Below are 15,790 nucleotides of genomic sequence, written 5' to 3'. Positions count from 1 at the left end.
GTCGTTGTAGTATAGTGGTAAGTATTCCCGCCTGTCACGCGGGTGACCCGGGTTCGATCCCCGGCAACGGCGTTCCTCCTTTTTTTTAACAGCAGTTTTAGGGAGTAGTAGTTTAAGTAAATATTTATTTTTTGTTAATTTTATATTATGATTAATTGGGTTTATAACAAAAGTATTCTCATATATATTGCTCCTAATCTATTGCAGAGCTACCTGAGATATTTTTACCCAAGTTTTGCTGTATGTATGATGTCTCACTCGATTACTACGATTCATGTTTGTACTTTTTTTACTCTTCAATTTAATCTTATCGTGTTTTAGTTTAACTAGTATCACACCTATGCTATGCATAGATTAATGTATTTTTAAAATATTAATTTTTAATTTTAAATTAATTAAATAAAATTAGAATCAATATTAACAATAAATAATATGAGTAACAATTTTAGTTATATGAGAATCAAAATTCTATACAAATCAACATTGAAGCATAATAAATTTGAAAACAAATCACATAATATAATATTTAAACATTAAATCATGGAGTCGGAATATAAAAATCTATCACAATAAAGAATTAAACTCAATAGATAATTACTCATCATTTTAAAACTTCTTTATACACTACATTAACTTTAAAATTAAAACCAATCTTATCATTATAAACTAAAACCTTCAATTCTTCACAATTCGTCAATCTTCAACATAATTCGTAGGTCAAATAACTCGTTTGTCATCTTTAAAGCCGCTCGCCTCACCTAAAACTACCATAAAATAAGGAATAAAATCAATAATCAATATGTATAAAAACGACCATCCGTAGAGCAAGCATAAGATAAGACTCATGAAAATACACAATCGAACAATTTCGCACTCGAACCCCATGAATGAGGGTGTGCTTCAACCGACAAAGTATTCATTCTCTCGCACTGACTGAGCAATAAGGGACACCTCCTACCGAGGGAACCTGTCAAGCTGACTTTCTTTTTGAACTTGGATGATACCTTCATTGAAATCTTCATGGTTCACCCGATACGCCAAGTTGGTCCATTTAAATTTAGGAAAGCATCAACGTATAAAATCAAAGAGAGCGTCTCATGCTTCAGATATCATATTAGCTTATATTGCAAGTTTTCATAGCATTACATAAACATCCAGATGTGAACATCACTCAAAATGACATGTTTCTCAATACACAACAGGAACAACCACATGTAAACACCAACCTCAGTGGCATCACGGCGAAGAACTAACATGCCTACTTCCACACAAATTGAAGCCAAAATATTATACTCTTACCTGCAAAATTCAAGCCCTTGCTTCCTCAGTAGGGTGAGGATATTCTATTTTACGATCTGATAAGTTGTATTCTAAGCCTTGGTTACTGGTCAGTATGTCGTGAAATGCATGTATTATCTGCAAAACTGTTGCTTAAGTGTGCAGGATTGAAGGATCCAAGTCAGTAGGAGACGATTCAGGTGACGCAAGCGAAAAGGGCGCCAGAAGGGTGCAATACTGACCAGGATGCATGCCAGAGAAAAGGCTCGAGATGGAGAAGGAGGATAGCTAAGATGATCATTGACAAGGGCAAAAAGGTCAAAATGCGGGAGAAGTCTACCCTAAAAGCAAGGGCAAGCCTCCCTATAAAAGAAGCCACTTGGAGAGAGAGAAGGAGTTTTTTGGATAATCACACTTAGAGTTGATTCCTTAGAGTTCGGTTAGAAGTTCTCGATTCTCAACACACTTAGTAGAATTCTCTCTAGAAGATCAGTTCCTTCAGCATTATCCCACATCTCGTTCCTCGCCACAGCAATGGTCACTTGACGTCCAAGAGTTTGCCGGAGAAGTCATCAGTCCGCCGTTCAAGCCAGTTATCGTAGCAGTGTAGTAGTATCATCGCCCGGAGTGGCACAAACAATCTTAATCGCTTTCTTAGTTTAAAGTTTACTTGTTTTCATCGTTAGTTATTTGCAAACACTCATCGGTGTTGCTCTTTTGAAGTACTTTGTTATTTTCCAACATTTACGTTATGAAGTTTCTATTTCGCATGTCACTTTGGTTCGAGTTTGCTTCATTCTGCCTACGAAAGTTAGATTTAGTTATTGCTTTCAATTTCTAAGTGTTTTCTTATCGGGAGTTGTTGATTCAAAGTTGTAGCTATGTTTAGTCAAGTTTTCGTGCATGAGTTTCTTTTCTGCGTCGTAATTACCACCTTGCATGTCAGTCAGTAGAAGTAAAGTTGCAGTTTCACCGTTTAATTTAAGTTTGAGCATTTAAATCGATGGATCTTGAGTTTGAATTTGTGAATCTGAAGTTCAGTCATGGTGTTTGTGTTTATCTGAATTCTGTTAATACTTGGTGAAGAAGAAAACGTCAAAATCAACTTTATTGAACCACTTTTACTTTTAAGTTACTTTTGCTTTTGTTCCCTACTTTTCAGATGTACTATCCAGACCTGTCAGAAAGCCCCCAGCCATCAGATATACCTTGTTGTCTAAATTTCCCCTTTTAGTAACTGTCTACTTTTCATATGCCTCTGAGACACCTTGTCCCCTATTTTCACGAACACTCCCACATGTCTGTTATTTTCACGCCTACTAGTCAGTAGAGTACCACCTTTATTTCCTATCTAGGTAAAATCTCAACCCAAGCGTGGTAGTTAACCAAAACACCCAGGAAAGTCACGGCAGTTATCAAAACGTGTCCATCCTCGTGGGAATCGACCCTTACCTCCATTATACTAACCAGTAGAAGTGGGTTGAGGAAATTTGTTTGAAGCCAGGTCCCGGTTATCGTACCAACGACTCAGCTGGGTCGGGAATCTCTTCCTAATCAGTTGGATACACTCCAAATTACATACGAAAACCATCCCAGCACTCGAGAGAGTGGGGGAAAACAAACCTAGAGGCTCCTGACTGGGATCACCCCTTCGAGGTGATGTGCGATGCTAGTGACTATGCAGTGGGGGCCGTACTGGGTCAGAAGATCGATGGGAAAAGGTACGTGATATTCTATGCATCAAAAACCTTGAATCAAGTCCAACGGAATTATGACACCACCGAGAAGGAGATGTTGGCGGTTGTCTATTCATTCGAGAAGTTCAGGCAGTACCTACTGGGATCCAGAGTCATCGTCTATACTAATCATGCGGCGATCAAGTATCTCATTGCGAAGAAGGAGTCAAAGCTCCGACTGATCAGATGGGTGCTACTTTTACAAGAATTCGACTGGGAGGTAGAAGACAAAAAGGGAGTTGAGAACAAGGTAGCGGACCACTTGAGCAGAATAATACAAGAATGGAACAATGAAGATGTGAGGGATCAATTCCCGGAAGAGCATTTATGTTAAGTGATTTTCTCGGCAAGGAAGATCGATTGGGAAGAAGTGATGAGGCTTACTGGTCAGGACGCAACAACCAAGGGCAAGGAGAAGGTAGGACAGGAACCCTGGTATGCGGACTTGGCAAACTACCTAGTGACAGGAGAGCTACCAATGGTACCAAACGTGACAAAGGTTCAGAGGATGAAGATCAAGAGCGAGGCAAAGTATTATTTCTGGGACGACCCATACTTTTGGAAGGCAGGGACAGACCAGGTCATTAGGAGATGTGTTCCTGACTGGGAGCAACGAGTTGTACTAATGCACTGCCACTCCTTGGCATGTGGGGGACATTTCGGACCAAGGAAGACTGCCAGAAAGGTACTAGATAGCGGATTCTACTGGCCAACCCTGAATAGAGATGCATACGAGTTCTGCAAAGGCTGTGACCGTTGCCAACTGACCGGTGGGATCTTCGCGAGGGATGAAATGCCGCAAGTTCCAGTAATAGTTTGTGAGGTGTTCGACATCTGGGGTATGGACTTCATGGGTCCTTTTCCCTCATCTTATGGGAACTCCTACATCCTGGTGGCAGTTGACTACGTATCAAAATGGATAGAAGCCAAGGCCACAAGCACTTGTGAATCTAAGAAAGTCACCAAGTTCCTCAAGAGTCATATATTCAGCCGATTTGGGATACCGAGGGCAATCATCTCCGATCAAGGGACTCACTTCTGCAACCGAACGGTCGAAGCATTGATGAAGAAGTACGGAGTTCATCACCGCCTATCCAGTCCTTACCACCCTCAAGCCAACGGGCAAGCAGAGATCTCAAACAGGGAAATAAAGAGCATTTTAGAGAAGACAGTCAACCCCTCCAGAAAAGATTGGAGCACAAGGTTGGAAGATGCTCTGTGGGCATATCGGACAGCCTACAAAACTCCTATAGGGATGTCCCCCTATCGCATTGTCTTTGGGAAGATGTGTCACTTGCCAGTGGAAATTGAACACCGAGCATACTGGGCAGTACAACAGGTTAATGTGGATGCTAAGGCCTGTGAAGAGGAAATGAAGCTACAACTACAAGAGCTGGAAGAACTTAGATTGGAATCGTTCGACTCAGCCATGTGGTACAAGGAGAAAACAAAGATGTGGCACGACAAAAATTTGAGAACCAAGGATCTCCAAGTTGGTCAGAAAGTACTACTCTTCCAGTCAAGATTGAAGCTAATGCCTGAGAAGCTCAAGTCCAAATGGGCAGGACCTTACATTATCACTGCACTACGTGCTAATGGAGCGGTCGAGATTTCAGGGAGTATCCCTAACTCTGAACCTTTTGTCGTTAATGGACATAGATTGAAAATATATAGGGAAAATGAAGAGGTGTGTGTAGTGGAAGAAATTCCACTACACTTTAAGAGCGTCTAAATGACCAGTAGGAAAGGGATTTGAAGTTCCACCTGGTCAACGTCATATGTATTGTACTTACTGACCGGGCAAAGATGTAAATATTGTAAATATTTGGTAATTTAATTTAAGTTAAGAAGGAAAAACAACAAAAAGATTTTTCGGATCTTAAATATTAATTTGGAGTTTGTACTGACCACGAGGATACCACTTGGGTGAAACTCTGAATTATATTAAAGAGCCATTTATTTGCTTTATTTCTATTTCTAGCTAATTGAGAAGAGGGAGATGAGTAAAGTTTGAATTTTGGGGTGTTGCAGCTTTGCAGGCGAGTGCAGAGGCTGGGAGGCGCGTGAAGCAAGGACGTGACAAGCAACGTCCAATCAGCTGCCAGCAAGCTCACAACCGCCTTCCACACGAAGTGTCTCAACCGAGCGACCGCCTACAACCGGTCAAAACCCTCAACTACCCACCCCTCTATAAAACACCCCACCGCCTACTCCCCTTCACTTTACAAACCCTTACCTGCATTCTCTCACCCACAACCATCACCCCACTCCGAAAACCACCACCCACTACAGAAACCACCGCAAACTACCACCGGTACAGTCATCGCAAAGCAAAAGACAACCAACAACCCAACATCTACCACCGGCGAAGCCCCGTCAGAAGTCCAGCCAACAACCGAGTCGCGGCCGCCAAGCCCACAACGATCACAACCACCGCCGATGGTTCCTTTAGACGCACTGGCGGCGTTTCTAAGGCAACAAGACCCCAACAGAGACTGGACAACAACCCTAACAGGATTTAGCCTAACCGGAGGAATGCCGGCGACATCAAACCCTACCCCAACTGCAACCACAGAAAACCCACCCACCACCACCCCAAAAACCTCAATTCCAACGTCCGAAAATATTTCCCCAACAATTGCTGCACAATCAGAACCCTCCCACCCTTCTCCCATACACCAACAAACAGAGCCGCTGGACGTCAGCCCTCTTTCCGCCTAACAAGATCCCAACTGGGGAGAAACAAAAGACAGGGAGAGTGGAGGGAGAGCAAGCGAGAGCGAGAAAGGTGAAGCAGAGGAGATAATGGCCACTGAGGCCAAAATCGATGAAGCAGAGAGAGAGGGGATAGATCTGAATGCAATGGACAAGAAGCAAGGGTTAATGAAGGAAGATGAATTCCAAGCGGTTTTGGGCAAGGGGGATAGGATCGTGGTAAACCCTGAAGGGGTGGCTGAGGTACTGGACCTCGCATCCCAGGTAGTAGGGAAGGGGGAAGCAACAAAGGAAGCAGAAAGGTCGGAAGGGGTAGTCCACCAATCAGTAGAGGAGAAGACAACCGAACAACTTGAGGAGGAGAGGCAAGAGCCAGAAACACATCAAGAGGAAGCCTCAGTGGTAACTAAACCGAAACCAGTAAAGAGGAGGGTAGTGTTGAAAAACGACCCCAAAGCAGAAAGGCAGAAACCCCAAAGAGTGTCACAGCGATGCTTAGGGAAGTGGACGTCCAACAAGGCAGGAGCAAACACAGCAGCAGATGCAGTGGAGGTTTCGAGTGAAGACGAGAAGACTACTCCTACAAAACCTGGGGAGGAGCCCTCGAATGATAGCCAGGAGGACACCCAAATGGCAACAGGGACAGTATCAGTAACGCCGACTGACCAGGAGGAGAATACTGACAAGGTGGCTGATGGTCTGGACCTCGCATCAGAGTCAGTAGGTCGGGAGGAGGCAGCAAGAAGTGATACTAGTGCCCGCATGGTGGCCGAGCCTACCGCCCAGGAGGACACTTCAACACAAGCCGACAAAGAAACAGGGGCAATGGAAACCGAAGACACCAAATACATTCAAGAAAGGAAGAGAAATGGGAAGGCCCCTGTCAAGAAGAAACAAGTCATGAAGAAACAGCGCACTGCCAATGCAAGCATAGTGATCAGAGAGCCGGAAGAGAAAGAGAGATCAAGCGACACCGACTACACTTCCAGCGAGGAGTCTGACTCGGAGAGTGATATCTCTCTGGAAGGAGAAGAATATCATGAGCAGCAGCTCCCCGACAACCACCTTGAACTAGTCCATCCTCCGGTAGAGAGGATCGTGTACCGGCGGTGGAGGGTAACGCTCACTGATGAGCTTATGGAGGACATGAAGCACTACGACACCAAAAAGCTTCAAGATGCATTTGACGACAAGGATGACAGTAGCAAGCAAGTCAAATGCGGAAAGGTACTCCATATACCCTCTTTGGATGAGTTGTCTGTTCGTGATCCCTTCCTGGCCAGTATGGAAGCATTGGGTTTTGAATGGCTGTTAGAGAATAGGAACCCAGAGATATCTGTGAGATTAGCAAAGGATTTCTTCACCACGTTTAGGTTCCAACTCACTACGGACCTAGACGAGGTGTCAATTTCCTTTAGGATATTCGGTGGAGAACTGTCCATGAGTCTGATAGAGTGGACTGTGCGACTGGGTATGTGTAGCCTGGAGGAGGCTATAGGACCAGACTGGAGAAGCCGTGAGAGGGGGGTACCGAGGCGACATATAGAATTTGAGCCCCAGGAAGCCTGGGAGGAGCTAACCCACCCGAATGCTGGCCAGTTTGCCTCAACTAAATCCAGATCCACCCACTTCAACAACTCCATGCTAAGATTAGTGTAGCTCTACTTAGGCTATAACCTACTGGGGTAGAGCAACTCCGCTGCAAGAACGTCCATGACCGAATTGTACTTGGTATGGTGCGCTAAGCGTGGAAGAAAACTGCACTTGGGATTTTGGACAGCCTACCAATGCCACCTGATAGCCACCTACCCAGCCAGAAACTTGTCACTCTGCCACATATTAGGAGCCTTCGTGCGCAACAACATCATCATAACAGAGGCAGAAGACCTGTCTCCAATGTACATGGTCGACGCTCCTGGCCTGTTTGATATACCCTTCTTCGTCCGCACCAACTTGGTATACTACAGAGAAGGAGTACCCCAGTTCTACCAAATGGGAGAAGCCCCTGGAGGAAGGGCACAACAATTCCAGGAGGTGCAAGCTATCTAGCTCGACCAAGCACAGAGGCTGAGGCAAGAAAACCTGGAGCGGGCAGTGACTGAGCTGGCTGAGGAGAATAGACAATCGCGGGCAGAGATGGCGAAGCTGACAACCCTAATGGAGAGCATCCTAAAGGAGTTGGCAAGAGGGAAAGCATGCAGTGGAGCTGGAACAAGCGGACATGGAGGACAAGAAGAAGAACCCACCGGACCTGAGAAAGAAGAAGGCAATGGACAACAGAAGGATGATGACAACCAACCCGGACCTACTGAAGAAGAACCAACGGAACCACCTGCACAGAACCCTGCCCCAAGAAGGAGTAGGAGGAACATCTGACCCACCCCCAACTGACCAGTTAGTTTTCTTTTTAATTTTTAAGTTTTTTTTCTTTTGTTTATATTTTTGTACTTTTAGTAAATAGTTAGAATTATGTGTTTTAATTGTGAGTAAACCCCATTCATAACACTTAGCCTATTTAATAGTCTAAGTGTGAGAAGTAAAGGGTTTGCTCCTTTGGTGCATGTATGTTTATTATGTTTTTCTTTGTGTTTTGTCGTGGGCATGTTACCTCACACTTAGCCTACTGCGTAGTCTAAGTGTGAGGAGTTTATATGTTTATATTTCATGTTTGTAAATATTTTGCTTTGCTTTGTTTATAAATCTAGGTATATATCTGAAATTCTCCCACTTAGCCTATTGCATAGTCTAAGTATGAGAAGTTTTTAGATATAATATGTGTTTGTTATAAGTGTGTGTCTGTCATACTAGCCATTCCCAATTTTCACTTCACAGCCCGTATTTGGGGCAGACACTTGTGAAGTGAGAGGGGGGAGCAAATGGCCAGTATGACATGTATATATGTGTTATTTGAGTCAGTGCATGTTAGTTTTTTTTTAGGTTTGTTTAGGTCTAGGAATTATGTGTTATGTTTTATGAATAGGGCTTAAAACTCAACTGCCTCGAACTGACGGTGAGGGGAATTGAGGGAGATAAGGCATGCCGAAAAACAGAAAACACCCCCTCCAGTAACCCTTAGTCAGTATAGATGATGCAAGTATGAAGGAAAAACCCATCCCTTAGGTCAGACACGAAAGCCCTCTTAAAAGGTGAGTTAGAAACCCCAAAGTGGAACTATTTTCCACTAAATACTGAAAAAAAGAAGAGAGGCTACCACATGATGTCTAGGGCAAGGTGACCGCGTGTAGCAAACCCTGAAGGCAGTAGGAAACCCCCTTGAAAAAAAGAGATAAAAAAGGAAAGAAAAACCTACCCTTAGAACCTCATTTTCTAGCCTAACTTATACCCCGAAATAACCCATCAGCCACTGGAACTGTGTGCGTGCAAGGCATGAGGCAAGGAAGCAACTGCCCAGGAGGACATACAAAAGGAACCAGCTGAAGTTTCCAGATCCAAAAAAATAGAAGAAGGAATAAGGGTGGCAAAGCCACAGAAAGGAAAATTGAAGAAAATGGTCGCAAATACTTGACCACAAAAAGAGAAAGGAGGAAGAAGGAATAAGGGTGGCGAAGCCACAAAGAAGCTACTGACCAGTTGGAAGCCAATGTCAGAAATTGTCCAACCGAAGAAGAAGCCCTAGCCAGAAGCCCGAATGCACATAGTTATCCCTTATCAAATAAGTAGTTAGTTTTTGAACCCTAGAGCCTTAGGGACAACTACCCCAAACACTACAAACCACTAGCCCCATTACAAGCCTTAAAGACCTTCAGGAGCTGCATGTGAGATCTGAGTCCGAAACATCTGTGGTTTAGCATTGAGAGAAAACAGTCCTAACATCCCCTGTGAGGAATGAGTGACTGAGTGAACCCAGTGTTTTGGCCTAGGATTGGGTGATCCTGACAAGCAGATATACTGACTGGGGAAGAAAAGGGGGGTGGCAGAAGTTCAAGGCTGCCGAAGGCCGGATTGCACCTGATCTCGAGGGGAAGGGTGGTTGAAAATATAGCCTGTTCTATGTGTATAAGTTAACTATATGTGTTATGTGTTTGTGTCGTTATTTTGTTTCCTTTTCTTTTGCGTCAGAGTCTTGAGTCTAGTTAGGTAGAGTCGGTCAGGGGGAGTAACCAGGCTCGAATTCGACTTATTTCTTTTTGTTTGTCTTCACGCTTGAGGACAAGCATGTGGTAAGTGTGAGCAGTTTGATAAGTCGTATTCTAAGCCTTGGTTACTGGTCAGTATGTCGTGAAATGCATGTATTATCTGCAAAACAGTTGCTTAAGTGTGCAGGATTAAAGGATCCAAGTCAGTAGGAGACGATTCAGGTGACGCAAGTGAAAAGGGCGCCAGAAGGGTGCGATACTGACCAGGATGCATGCCAGAGAAAAGGCTCGAGATGGAGAAGGAGGATAGCTGGGATGATCATTGACAAGGGCAAAAAGGTCAAAACGCGGGAGAAGTCTACCCTAAAAGCAAGGGCAAGCCTCCCTATAAAAGAAGCCACTTGGAGAGAGAGAATGAGTTTTTTGGATAATCACACTTAGAGTTGATTCCTTAGAGTTCCGTTAGAAGTTCTCGGTTCTCAACACACTTAGTAGAATTCTCTCTAGAAGATCAGTTCCTTCAGCATTATCCCACATCTCGTTCCTCGCCACAGCCATGGTCACTTGACGTCCAAGAGTTTACCGGAGAAGTCATCAGTCCGCCGTTCCAGCCAGTTATCGTAGCAGTGTAGTAGTATCATCGCCCGGAGTGGCACAAACAATCTTAATCGCTTTCTTAGTTTAAAGTTTACTTGTTTTCATCGTTAGTTATTTGCAAACACTCATCGCTGTTGCTCTTTTGAAGTACTTTGTTATTTTCCAACATTTACGTTATGAAGTTTCTATTTCGCATGTCACTTTGGTTCGAGTTTGCTTCATTCTGCCTAGGAAAGTTAGATTTAGTTATTGCTTTCAATTTCTAAGTGTTTTCTTATCGGGAGTTGTTGATTCAAAGTTGTAGCTATGTTTAGTCAAGTTTTCGTGCATGAGTTTCTTTTCTGCGTCGTGATTACCACCTTGCATGTCAGTCAGTAGAAGTAAAGTTGCAGTTTCACCGTTTAATTTAAGTTTGAGCATTTAAATCGATGGATCTTGAGTTTGAATTTGTGAATCTGAAGTTCAGTCATGGTGTTTGTGTTTATCTGAATTCTGTTAATACTTGGTGAAGAAGAAAACGTCAAAATCAACTTTATTGGACCACTTTTACTTTTAAGTTACTTTTGCTTTTGTTCCCTACTTTTCAGATGTACTATCCAGACCTGTCAGAAAGCCCCCGGCCATCAGATATACCTTGTTGTCTAAATTTCCCCTTTTAGTAACTGTCTACTTTTCATATGCCTCTGAGACACCTTGTCCCCTATTTTCATGAACACTCCCACATGTCTGTTATTTTCACGCCTACTAGTCAGTAGAGTACCACCTTTATTTCCTGTCTAGGTAAAATCTCAACCCAAGCGTGGTAGCTAACCAAAACACCCAGGAAAGTCACCGCGGTTATCAAAACGTGTCCATACTCGTGGAAATCGACCCTTACCTCCATTATACTAACTAGTAGAAGTGGGTTGAGGAAATTTGTTTGAAGCCAGGTCCCGATTATCGTACCAACGACTTAGCTGGGTCGGGAATCTCTTCCTGATCAGTTGGATACACTCCAAATTACATACGAAAACCATCCCAGCACTCGAGAGAGTGGGAGAAAACCTAGAGGCCGTCACGATCCAATCGGCCAGACCGCATCAAAGCATTACCTGAATACACAAATGAATATTAGAAACAATAAGAGACCATGGCACTGAATAAAATAAGTTAGAGTAATGATATCAAGTGTTCTAACACAAATACTACAATGTTAGAATCAGAATTAAACCTCCCACTTACTCCACTTAATCACATGTGACATAGTAAAACCTCCCACTCATTCCACTTATAATGGCCTTTAAATTATATATATTTAATTTAATATAATTTTTTAAATTAAATGGCAATCTTGTAAATTTTTCCAAAACTCCCCCTTTATATATTGTATAGATTTCATATGGAGTACTAATTACTAGTGTAGATTACGGTTACTATAAACTCAAGTCAATATGCGTACCAGTTTTACGTCAAAAACCATGTTGATATCGTAGTGCATGAGTGTGTTTTTAGGAGTAGTTTTTTATGATTGTGTCGGTGCTGTGTTTTCTTACAAGATATATATTCTGTCCTGCAAATAGGAATCTCATTTCTTTTCATCGCAGATTTTAAGAAATGTTAAAAAAATTGGGTGAGAAAATGTTAGTGGAATATGAGGCCCACTTATATGTACTAGTTTTAAATGAAAAGTGAGTGGACCGAGTAGGTGGTATGTGAAACCGATATACCATTTGTAGTAAAAGTGAACTATGACTCCTTTTTACAGAGGGGTCGAAATGAAAAAACGAGACTCCTATTTACGGACAGATGGAGTAATAAAAACATCGGCTTGATTTGATGTTTCGAAAATTTTTGAATGAATGTATTAACTTATTTCATTGAAAGTTGATTAATTTATTTAAACATTATTAAATATTTTGCTTTATTTCAAAAAATGAAATTACACAACTATAGTCCATAACGAGAGAATAAAAAAAAATCGACTCAACTAGAGTTAGAGTGGGACAGAAAAAAATATTAGTTTAACGTGTCAGTGCTTACTAACATACGATTATATGTTAAATAAATAAATTCAATAATTCAAGATTTACCAAACCTTATTCCGGTTCACTATCATATTTGTTTAATAGTACTATATTTTATACTAATATTCCCTCCATTATAAAAGAATAAGCATATTGAGTTTGGCATGAGTTTTAATACATATAATAGGTAAAATAAAGAGAAAGAGGAAAAATAATTAAAGTATTGTGAGTGGAGAATGAGTCACACATCATTAGAGAGAAAATAGTTTCCAAAATTAGAAATGACATATTCTTGTAGGACGGACTAAAAACGAAAAAGTGCATATTTTTGTGAGACGAAGGGAGTAGTATTTTATCGAGTTTCAATTTATCTCTGTCATATAATTAAAATCTTTAATTTTAGCATAACTATTTTTTACAAATATTATAAAATCTTTAAAAATATAAAATTCAAAAATAATTTTGATATTAATCTTGAGACTGATTAGCTCATTGAGTCAGCCCAAAATTCAAATATATAGGAGTATAGCGGTAAAAGTTAAAATTAGATTAGTATAGCATGTTAATCAGTAGCACTCAACAAGCGAAGAATTTCGAGCGAATGAAGGCCTTTTTCTTTGTGCATTGAAAATCAATTATCAGACTTTTTCTAGAAAATTTATCACCTACTACAAGACGTTGAAAATAAGAATGAAGAATAATCAGAATTAAGCCTTGTAACCAACGGCTAGATTATTTCCAAGCCGTGTAGAGTATAGACGACCCACTTTTTTCTCATTCCCATTTAGAAATAATTTTAGAAATATAGGAATGTAATAAAAGGCAAATTTTAAATATTATACAAACTCTTATGATCTGGATCGTTAGAAAATGTCAATAGATGATAAAATAATAGTAATAAAAAATGTCAACACAGTATCAACGGTTGATGCTGTGTTGACATTAAAATTTTAAAATTTTACACTTGATATTGTGTTGAAACTATGTTGATATTGTGTTGAGAAGTTTGAAGTTTGTATAGTCTATAGAATTTGCAATTTTATCACTATCCTAGAAGTATATACGTATCTCAAAATATAAATAGACGCATATATTTTCCGGTTAAATAGTGATAGCATGGTACTATTATTTAAGTTCTAATTAATATCGCTAATTCAAATGAAGAAAATAAATGGATTTTAAATGGAAGTGTAGTGTGATAATCAAAATATCAGACATAATTAAGATATAAAGCCGTTGTTAAAACAAATAACGTAATTTAAGTTTGTTAAATACGTGAGCCCTTCCAACTCAAAATATAATTATAACCTAAACTTTGGAGTATATATGTCTTTTTTTGGTTACGCTTAAAGCATTGAAATGAAAGGACACCACTATGTTTGGTTCCAATTTATGATGCATGCATTTCTGACCCATCTTGATTTAAGACGTTTCATATTGTAAAATATTAAAGTGATTTTGTTGAATGGTGAAATGTCCAATCAAATCATAAGGTGCATGCCTAGCCCCCACCTGACCCTCTCATATAAAAGAACATGCCATAAATAATAAACCAACAAACTCACCTCATTCCAACATTATAATAAATTCTTCAAGATATGTGTATTATAAATAAATAAAAAAAGTAAATCTATCCTTCTAAATATAGACTTGATAACATCCTGAACATGCAGCCTGTCTCTTATTCCAATATACATAAAATATAAGATACACATATATGTACTAATCCGAGAGAGAGATAATTAGTTGAAATCATAGAAAAAAAAATACACCAAACATAAGTTAATTTTCATAATTAAATAATTGAAGTCTGATACAAAATAATAGAGTAGTAGAAATAGGACATAATTAAGGTTGATAAAGCTTATTCCCACACCTGCATTTCCAAGATAGAAGATAGTAGGTGTCATCTTCTCTATGAGATGATATAGAAACTCCCCATTTCTTGGTTTGATGAGGTGGAATTACCAAAGTAGCCTCGCATGGCCTGCAACTCATGCACTTGTTGACACAAGCAGGTGGCCTTGACCCCAATACCATCTTCCTCAACTCCTCCTCATCTTTAAATGATGATGATGATGATGATGATGCCCTAATCCCACCTGATAATCCATATCCACAAGCATAATTAATTAATTAATCAATGCATGTTGGTATATTTCATTGGGTGTAGCATCTACTACCTGAGATGGAGGAAATTAGGATGATTGTTGTGAGGGCAAAAGGGAGGAAGAGGGGGTTTCTTGATAGAGGCATGGTGGTGGTGATTTTTGTGATAGGGAAAAGGGGTTTGAAGACAAAATAAGATGAGCAGTGTGTGTAAAATGAGGGGACAAGACAGTTATACAGTGTTGAGAAATCATGGGCCTCTTTCTTTCTCTTGCACCAATTTCAATTACCACCTGCCACAGAAAACAATGTTTAATAGGGTTTCTCCTTTTGGGAAAATGTTGTGTTTCTTAACTCTGGTTGTCAACAAAGTTCAACTTGTTTTTCATTTTTTTTTCCTTTTCTCTTTTAGTCCATGGAGTACTATATATCTGGGGTTTTACTATTCACAGTTGCTACAAGTGCTTTATTGTTATTTTTGCATCCTAATAAGATTTGGGGAATCGTATGATAATGTATTGTGAAGTGATCAATTGTTAACTCATCATTTAATTGTTAACTACAACTAATTTAAGGCCATAGAATTTTAGAAAACGTGTGGTCTACAATTTGCCACGTGTAATTTTCATTTTTATTAATTAAATCGAAAAAGATAAAAAAAACTCCAACTTAGGGTTTTGGATGAAAATGGCAGTATAATGTTCCGAATATATCAACATAATGCTTTGAGAATGTCAACACAATGCTTTAAGAATGTTAACTCATTGCTTATATTGACATTCTACATGTATTATATTGACATATTTTATATAGTATGTTGACATTTCTGCTTGTACGAAAAAATTAAAAAATTTCCAAATTTTTTTTTCAAATTTTGACGTCGGAACATATGCATGTATGATATCGTTGGAATCCTTATGAAATTATCTATAATTTGATATATGTTATATGAATTTAAAATTTTGGGATTTCTTTTAAAAATTAGTTATAACTAAACATGTAGTTAATTGACATTAATACCCCTATTGATATTTTTTGGAATTAATCCTATGGCCTTATTGACGTTTTTCTTTGATCGTATTGACATTTAGGGATTAATGATCTATGCACTTAATTTGAATATCTAATGACTATTATTTAGTTGTAGTTAGCAATTAAGTTATGAGTTAGCAATATAACACTCCCCTAATGTCTTATTAGTCAAAGTTTTATGGTTTCTTGAGAAAATCATATTTGAATTTCTTGTTAATTGGAG

General features: G+C 39.9%; 1 protein-coding gene and 1 non-coding gene across 2 annotated transcripts; one reads left to right on the top strand and one right to left on the bottom strand.

Moving 5' to 3' along the window:
• TRNAD-GUC (transfer RNA aspartic acid (anticodon GUC)) lies at positions 1-72 on the top strand. The gene has a single exon. It is a non-coding gene; the product is annotated as a tRNA-Asp (tRNA).
• Positions 73-14,080: 14,008 nt separating this feature from the next.
• Positions 14,081-14,828, bottom strand: LOC125209019 (EPIDERMAL PATTERNING FACTOR-like protein 6). The gene is made up of 2 exons (XM_048108591.2): positions 14,610-14,828; positions 14,081-14,528 (listed from the first exon to the last, which is right to left on the bottom strand). The coding sequence occupies exons 1-2, from the start codon at positions 14,680-14,682 to the stop codon at positions 14,275-14,277; spliced, it is 327 nt and encodes a 108-aa protein (XP_047964548.1). The 5' UTR covers positions 14,683-14,828; the 3' UTR covers positions 14,081-14,274.
• Between the last annotated feature and the right edge of the window lie 962 nt (positions 14,829-15,790).

Source organism: Salvia hispanica, chromosome 3 (genome assembly GCF_029641045.1).
Source record: "Salvia hispanica isolate PSC_SH4W2 chromosome 3, Shi_PSC_v1, whole genome shotgun sequence".
In the NCBI taxonomy this organism is placed as follows: Eukaryota; Viridiplantae; Streptophyta; class Magnoliopsida; order Lamiales; family Lamiaceae; genus Salvia; species Salvia hispanica.
The sequence above is the reverse complement of the archived record's forward strand: the minus strand, read 5'-3'. Positions and strand labels throughout refer to the sequence as shown.